The sequence below is a fragment of the Epinephelus fuscoguttatus genome, linkage group LG16 (genome assembly GCF_011397635.1).
Source record: "Epinephelus fuscoguttatus linkage group LG16, E.fuscoguttatus.final_Chr_v1".
Lineage (NCBI taxonomy): Eukaryota > Metazoa > Chordata > Actinopteri > Perciformes > Serranidae > Epinephelus > Epinephelus fuscoguttatus.
The window spans coordinates 38774335-38782868 of NC_064767.1; the positions used below are offsets into that span (position 1 = coordinate 38774335).

The window sequence follows — 8534 nt, forward strand, 5'->3', positions numbered from 1 at the left end:
GTGTGTGTGTGTGTGTGTGTGTGTGTGTGTGTGTGTGTGTGTGTGTGTGTGTGTGTGTGTGTGTGTGTGTGTGTGTGTTTGTGGGAGAGTGTGTGTGTGTGTGTATGTGTGTGTGTGTGTGTGTGTATGTGTGTTGTAAAGGGAAAGGGGGCACTAGGAGAGGCGGTGCTGATGCTGCCTAACCTGTTCTCCTGGCTTGCTACAAGCTTATAGGCATAACTGTCAGATCCATCCAGTCCTGCCTGACAGAGCAGCAGTGATACACTGAGGAGGAAATATCTGTCCCCGTGCTTTCCTTGGGGTGGAGGCGTCTCCTGCACCAGCACTTGGTGAGTTTATCAAATATGTTGTATATGGCCTCCTTTTTGGTTGATATAACACCCCGTGATGATATAACTTGGGAGGCTAACTGCTAACTACATTGTGAATATTAATTTTATGTATTTTCTATGCATGGACAGAACTTTTTTTTCGTTGTTGTCCTTTATGTTATATTGATTTAGAAAGAAAACTGATAACTGACGTAGCAGATGAGGTTTAATGCAAGGATACCACCAGGTTCAAAGGAATCTTAAATTTGTAAGAATTCAAAGTTCCAGGTCTGTATATTATACAGACCTGGAACCATGCGCTGTCTTGAAATAATTTCCAAATCTGTCTTTGTAAATTTTGTTTTTAAACCAATAGTTAAGGTTTGTAAAATGGTGATATGTTATGGCCCAGCTGCAAAGTCTTTGGGAATGTGTAGTGGTTTCTGGCATTAACAACAAGTAAAGATTCAAAATAAAGTGTAAACTGTAGATAAAGAATATACAAGTTATCAAATTTTATATTCACTGTTGCCAATAAGTACTGCTGTCAGTGTGACTTGCTGTTGTCCCAACTTGGACATACCAAACTCTGCTGTCATCCGACTCACACCCTGCTCTGAGTCCATGTAGCTACTTTCAGTGTCAGTGTTGCCACCCTCTTTGAGAGGATACGCCTATTAATCACACTTCTTTGATTATGTTTTTAATCTCTCATGACTTCACTGATTTTCCTGTTTTCTTTAAGAACTAATTTTCTGGTTTGGGGAAGTATGCGTAGAGACTTGCGTCTCAGTGCAGTTAGGCCATTTTCTTATTTCTTTAGAAACAAGGAAGAAGGACCATCAGCAATTCTGAAAGGTGGTGATATGATGACTGTCGTCATGTGTATTTTGAGCTCTCATCCTTTATATCCTTAGAGAAAAATGAACTAAGTGAATCTGTCAACACGTTACTAAGTACTTTACATGTGGCCCCTCATCGCACACAGCCAAGTGTGTAGTTTTTCAATAACTATTTTAGCACCTATGAGTGCTGAGTTGTTTGTCTACTTTAAGACCTAATTAGTGTTTGGAGGAGAATCTGTTCGTGACTGTTGCATTAATACTGGTGGGTGATTTTTAGCATTATTGGACGGTTTGGATCTTTGCGAAAGAAAACATCACTGATTCCCTTTTTTTGAGAACCAGTTTCACAATTCAGTATTTCTAAACTTAAAGTCTGGTCTGTCTTTATTTGTGCGACCATGCTTCAAGTCAATAACATTAGCATTTCCATGTGAAGATGTTGGGGTGTGGTTTAAGGGAGGGCTGTGTGTGTGCTGAGCAGTGTGGCATGTCAGTCAGAATGCATCCAAACCAACTGGTTTAGATGCATACATTCCCCTGAGCAAACCTGGCAGAGGCTCTGGATTCCTGCAGTGTGAGGCGATGTGGTGTGCGGGCGTCATTATTTCTCTGTCAGTCAGGGTCAGATAATTAAGGAGCGGCTAAAGACAGGTGAAGAACTCTGAGAACAGGCAGGGGTGTGTGAGTAGAGGGATGAAGTGAACCTCCTGAGAGCTACAGACAGCTGATGGAAGTGACTCCTGGAATCTATGATTAAGATCTTCAGCCAATGCTATATTCATACTATGACTTCTGATGATGCTGTTTGTAAGCTTGTTGTCTTATCTTATTTCATGGTTCAAAATCAACTTTCATGTTTTACTGTATGTGTTCATTTTGTGTCAGTTATCAGTTTTTTTAATTGATCATGTACTGGAAACCTAAACTGGTGCTTTATAGATAGTGAGTGAAAACCATGTTACTGGCTATATTCTTGTTGAAGACTCTGAAAGAGGGAGAAGCTTTTCATAAACAATGGGAATGACTTACAGTAAACTAATTCAGTATATAGATATTTCACTTTGGGTTCTAATTTTTTTAGACTGCAACAATGGTCATTTGTTAAAATTTGGCATTCCTTCACTGAATCCTCGATAAGGTACAAAGTATAGTTATGTCACCGATTTAAGTTAGAATAAAATCATTTAATAAGTTGCTTTTCTCTGGTGTTTTACAGAAAACTTTGCTGTGGTTTGGTGTTTCCATGGTTTCTTATATTTTGGTATAAATTCCATGATATGTGGATGTAATTACGACTAAGAAATTATGGTAAGTATAAAGAACAAACATAAAAGAACAGTTAAATATTATATATAACCAACATAAAAGAACAGTTAAATATTATATGCAATGGCAATTTTCTTTATGACAAAATGTTCACATCCAAGGTTAAAACAATGGACTCTAACAAAACACAGGGTGCAAATTAGGGATGCACAATATTAGATTTTTTGTCGATATCCTTAAGTCTCTTCTGTAGTGGAATTAACATCATATTATGCATGCATACTCTTATCGTGATGGCCCACCAGCAGATGGAGACAAAAAATACTTTTCAATGTATGTTACATTTATTCGTTCTGCAAAATAAGAAAAAGCCTGTTGGCCGATTCTGATAGTTCATCTTAAAGCTGATATTGGCCGACACCTATGACATATCATATTATCAGCATGTTGGCCAATTCCGATAGTTCATGTTAAAACCAATGATGTTCTGATATTGTCATGCATCTCTAGAGCGAAAATGGAAATGTGAAAATGGTGCAAACCTGTCTCATCTTGTGCACTGTAAACCATTTTTAAACACAGAGTGGGGACAGCAAGAGTAGACATTTCTCAGACAGCCTGGTCCTAGACGATTCTGAGAATGGAGTCGTCATCACCGGAATCACAGATGACACAATCGCTGCAAAGAGTGGCCTACAAGCTGGTAAGAAAAAAAAGTGAATATTGGAAGTCATATAATAGTCTTGCTGCAGTTTTGAAAAGCCCAATCAGTATCTGTAGATAAAAGATTTAAGGAAAAGATAGATACATACTGGTTTTGATGAGCTATTTCTTCTTGCTCCAGGAGATGAGATTGTTGCAGCCACAATACACCTAGACCACCTCAACAAAAATGAGGTGCTTAACATCCTGAAGGCCCTGGAGCCATATGACAACAACATGAAGGTTCTCACAAAGAAGGAGCTAGGTGCCAGCGCTGGCCTTGGCTCCTTGGGAATGACTCTCAAAGACCCTGCAAAGGTAAATGTCACAATGGTTGGTTCACCCAAATTTAAAAAGAAACACTTACCTCTAGTTGTGAGGTTGTGTTTCAGAGTAGTTCTAATAAAAATGGATATCTCTAAACTGGGGAATATAAAACCCAAACTATCTGCATGTCTATATACCACAAAGAATATGTTAGACAACATGCTTTTTGTAATTTGGGTGAGGTGACCCAGTCTGATGGGAGAAGACTGATGTATGACCAATGGGCTAGCATTAGTCCAAGTCATTCTGCACTGACATGATGTTAGTTTCTCCCAGGGCACTTCAAAAGTCCCTAAAACCCACAACAAATGCATTCTTTCAACTGACACTGAAAAATATTGTATTCTCTAAAACAGTGCCAGTAATAATTGAACAGTATACATTGTAAGCCTAACATAACTTATTACACAACAGCTGCTTTAATCAATGTTAACCTGATTTGTTTATCACTACATTATCAACAGATGGTTGACCTAAAGAAGGATCTGTCGCTGGATGCATCGGCTGAGGCACCAGTTGTTTCCCTTGATGGCCTGAGTGGAAAACTAAATGCTGCACAGGGTTTGGGGGGTGAAATAGGTGGTCCCACTCTCAATGGAGACCTTCCAAGTCTCAATCTAGATGACCCTTTAGCTGATGCTGGCACCAAGTTCACAGTGCCTTCCCTTGAACTGACTGGACCAGATGTAAAAGGAGATCTAGATGGTTCCCTGAAAGCACCTGATGTCAGTGTCTCAACTCCCAAGCTCAACACCCCCAGTTCCTCGCTTGACATTGAGAAACCAGAAATCAAGACAGGCAACCTGAAATACAAGACACCAAAATTCACAATGCCGAACTTCAGTCTGCCTCATCTCAAAACACCAAAAGCAGATATGGATGTTTCTGGTGACGTAAATCTCCCTTCTGTCAGTGGAAATGTGGGGACACCAGACCTCGATGTGTCAACCCCAAAATTAGATCTTAAAAGTCCAGATTTGGATTTCAATGGACCAAAAGTAGATCTGAATGGTCCTGGCATAAATTTAGAACCTCCAAATGCTAACATTGAGGCACCCTCTGGTAAATTCAAATGGCCCCATCAACAATGGAAATTTCCTAAAGTTAAAGGACCAGATGCTGACTTAACTGCTGACCTCTCTGCACCTAATGTCAGCCTCAATACACCAAAGATCGATGGGGATCTAAGTGCACCAGATGTTGACATCAAAAGCTCTAATTTAGATGTTCAAACCCCAGATCTTGACATTGATGCCCCATCTAGTAACACCAAATGGCCTCGTTGGAAGTTAAAGAAACCCAAACTTCATGGCCCAAAAGCTGATCTGAATGTAGATGCGAACCTGAACGCACCCAGTGTCAATGCCTCTCTTCCAAATGTGGAGGGTGGAATAAATACCCCAGATATTGACATAAATGTGCCGAGGGCTGGCCTTAAAGACCCTGATGTAGATGTGCAAACCCAAAATATTGATGCAGAGGCTCCATCTGGTAAAATCAACTGGCCTCATCTGAAATGGAAAAAGCCCAAACTTCAAGGGCCAAAAGCAGACTTGGATGTAGATGCAGACCTAAAGGGTGACGTGAATGTGCCGAATGCTGAGCTAAATCTCCCAAAAGCTGACCTTCACTCCCCCAGTTTAGATGTTCAGGCCCCAGATCTTGACGTTGATACCCAATCAGGGCCAATTAATTGGCCTCATCTGAAGTTGAAGAAACCTAAACATCATAGCCCCAAAGCTGATATGGACCTTAATGCTGATCTGAGCACACCAGATGTTGATCTCTCTCTTCCAAAAACGGATAATGAGATTAGCACACCAGCTGTCGATCTGAATTTAGCCAAAGCTGAAGCTGATATTAAAGCACTGGATCCTGCCATTGAGGCCCCCTCTGGTAAAATCAGATTCCCAACACTCAAAAAGCCCAAGTTTCTGCTTTCTGGTCCCAAGGTGAAAGGCCCAGATGTTGACCTTGATGCTGATACTAAAGCACCTGACCTCAGTCTCTCTGCTCCATCAGTTGATGGACCTGATGTTGATCTGAGTGTACCCAAAGCTGATGTTGATGTTAACACACCAAATGTAGACATCAAAGTTCCCTCTGCGAAGCCCAAATGGCCTACTTTTAAAAAGCCGAAGTGGACAGTCTCAGGTCCTAAGGTTAATGGTCCAGATGCAGGTTTGGATGCTGACATTTCAGCCCCTGAGTTGAATCTCTCAGCTCCAAAGAATGATGCTGAAATAAATGCACCAGATGTAAATCTAAACTTAGCAAAAGCTAACGTGGAAGGCCCTGGTTTAGATATTGATTCTCCAGATGTTGAAAGTCCTTCTGGAATATTTAAATGGTTCAACTTCAAAAAACCCAAATTTGGCACACTGAAGGGTCCAAAGGGTGACATTGATGCTGATGTAAAGGTACCAGACATCAACTTCAAGGCAACTGATGTGGATTTGAGTGCACCAGATTTTTCAGCACCAAAAATTGACGGTGGGATTGACACTCCAGACCTCAACATCAGCATGCCTAATGCTGATGTCAAAAGTCCAGATGTAGATTTTAATGGGCCAGATATTGACCCACCTGAGGGTAAACTGAAGTTTCCTAAACTATCACAAATTAAAGGACCAAAAGTCAAGGGTCCTGAGTTGGATGCTGATTTAAAAGCACTGGGCATTGATGCCAGTTTTGACTCACCTAAAGGCAATGTGGATGTACCTAATGTAGACCTAAAAGTATCAGATCCCCCCTTCTCTGCACCAAAAATTGGTCTTGACACACCAGATCTTGACATTAACTCACCAAAAGCTGATGTGGACCTTCAAGCACCACAGGTGGATGCCTCTGCTGGAAAATTCAAGCTCCCCAAATTACCGAAGTTTGACTTATCAGGGCCGAGGGTAAAAAGACCTAGTCTTGATGTTGATGCGGACAGTGTGTCTGTTCCTGGTATTAAAGCGCAAATACCTGATGTCCAAGCACCTGACTTGAATCTTTCTGTCCCCACTATTAACGGAGATCTCAGTTCTCCAGATCTGGTTGGTGACCTTAAGACAGATATTGACCTTTCAGCCCCCAATCTCTCTACCCCAAACCTGAGAGCACCACATCTCAGAATGTCTTCACCAAAAATTGATGGAAACCTCTTAGCACCAAACACAAAAACCACATTGCCAAAAGCTGAACTAGGAGCACCTGTCACACTGAAGTCTCCAAATGCAGATATCAACCTGCCCAAAGCAGAGCTCAAACAACCTGATGCACAGTTAAAAACACCAGATCTAAATCTTGATTCCCACCTCGGGGACTTCAATTTACCTCATTATAATCTTCCAAAACTTGATCTTTCATGTTCTGAAGTAGAAGTTCCCAGTGTTAATCCTTCAGTGGAGGCTGGAATCAAGCCACCAAGGGTCAACATGGGCACTCCTACAGAAGATGCCAACATCTCTGTTCCTGCAGTAGACTTGAGTGTGCCAAATTTGGAGGGAGATATCAAAGGACCCAGAGCTCCAACTGTAGATGCCAATCTTGAAAAGCCCAAATTGTCAAATTTGAAGTTTCCAAAGTTGAGCTTACCAGGGTCTAAAATAAAAGCAGCAGATGTTGATACCAGTGCAAATCTTGAAGTCTCACCTGATTTGGAGATCAAATCTCCCAGTGTTGAAGGAGAGATCAGTTCAACTGATTTAAGTGTCCCAAAATCACCTGAGGTGAAGACCAGCCTCAATACACCTGATCTGGATATCACACCTGAAGCAGATGCAGAAGTGAAAGGTTCTCCAAAAAGTAAGCTGAGATGGCCCTTCAAATGGGGATTCAAGTCTGGTTCTGGTACTGATGAAGAGAGAAGTGGTCTTGACTCTGAAAATGATGCATCTAATGCTGAGGTGGAGGTTCCTGTATTCAAAATCCACAGACTGCCCAGGAACAGCATTGATGGCATTGGAGGAATTGGTGATACCTTAGGCTTATCAAAACTTGACACAGAGGCAAAGGATTATGTCATCAGCAAAGGGGTCCGCTTGCCAATAGTAAATGCAACATCAAAACCAGGAGAGAAGATTGACATCATGGAGAGATTGAAAATGGCAAAGGAAAAAGCACCATCAGCTAATGCCTCACCAACTGAAGCGAAAAGTGATATTGATCTGAAGCTCGTTGCCCCCAGTCTTGATGTCGGTGCCTCCTCAGAAACAGGAGATTCCTCTTTGGCGAGAGGAGGTACTTTTAAAGTAGAAAAGCCAGAGTCAGTACTGGGCCTTGTAGCACCTGAAATTTCGACATCAGATGAAAATGACAAATTGTCATTGGGCCTCTCCAAAATGCTTGGCCTTAATGTCAAGGACTCAGGTGCTGACTGATTCCTGCTAGGCTGACCTGATTAAGCTTCAAGAAAAACTGTAAATACATGTAAATTTACCTTTTTTGCCTTAGCTTGTGACCACAAAGACAATGTTAACTGTTTGAATACACTTGCCACAGTTTTCTGCAGATAGTGCCAGCTACAGTATCCTTCTTGTAGATCTTAATGGATGTAGCCTGAAGAAGAAACTTGTTTTTATAAACTATGTGTATATTCCTGTTATTTATATAAGCTGTTTTCTAAACATTGTTGATTTGGAAGTCTGTTACTTTTTAAATAAATGCCTCAGTATTGCCTGTGATCACACTGAGCTGTTATAGTTTCTGAGAAGTGCATCTTAAGCTCTTTACATAAGATAATTGTGAGTGAATGTATTTGTTACATTTTTTTGTTCAATAAATAACTTAGTGCATTCAATATACTTGTGATTCTTTAAAAAAAAGACAAAATAATAAATGATGATTTGTTGGTTTTTATGCGAAGTAAATGAATGTATAAAATGTATGGTTTGAAAAGACTTTGCTCTACAGATCCGTATTTAAATTCCTGAAAGCTCCATGGAATAATAAGTAAGTAATAATAATAAGTAAAATAAATTTGGTACTGATTATAGTAAAAACAGGAATTTCCCTGAAATAAAAGCTCAAGTTAACCCCCAATAAATATGAATCTATTACTGTATTAGAGACTTTACCCCACATGAGCTGATTTGTA

At 40.5% G+C, this 8534-nt stretch overlaps 1 protein-coding gene across 2 annotated transcripts; it reads left to right on the forward strand.

Moving 5' to 3' along the window:
* The first annotated feature begins 246 nt into the window (after nucleotides 1–246).
* On the forward strand, nucleotides 247–8237 carry si:ch211-125o16.4 (neuroblast differentiation-associated protein AHNAK). Of its 2 annotated transcripts, none has more exons than XM_049601163.1 (5): nucleotides 247–329; nucleotides 2373–2464; nucleotides 3005–3125; nucleotides 3267–3442; nucleotides 3916–8237. In XM_049601163.1, exons 2-5 carry the CDS (start codon nucleotides 2462–2464, stop codon nucleotides 7816–7818), a joined length of 4203 nt encoding a protein of 1400 aa, XP_049457120.1. In that variant the 5' UTR covers nucleotides 247–329; nucleotides 2373–2461; the 3' UTR covers nucleotides 7819–8237. The 2 variants fall into 2 exon arrangements, with proteins under 2 accessions (XP_049457120.1, XP_049457121.1); XM_049601164.1 differs by lacking the exon at nucleotides 247–329 and adding an exon at nucleotides 1895–1963.
* Nucleotides 8238–8534: the final 297 nt, after the last annotated feature.

Coding starts and splice junctions, on each gene's coding strand:
- si:ch211-125o16.4 (XM_049601163.1), top strand. Junction 3,126..3,266: donor AAAGAGTGGCCTACAAGCTG/GTAAGAAAAAAA, acceptor TTCTTGCTCCAG/GAGATGAGATTGTTGCAGCC. Junction 3,443..3,915: donor CTCTCAAAGACCCTGCAAAG/GTAAATGTCACA, acceptor CATTATCAACAG/ATGGTTGACCTAAAGAAGGA.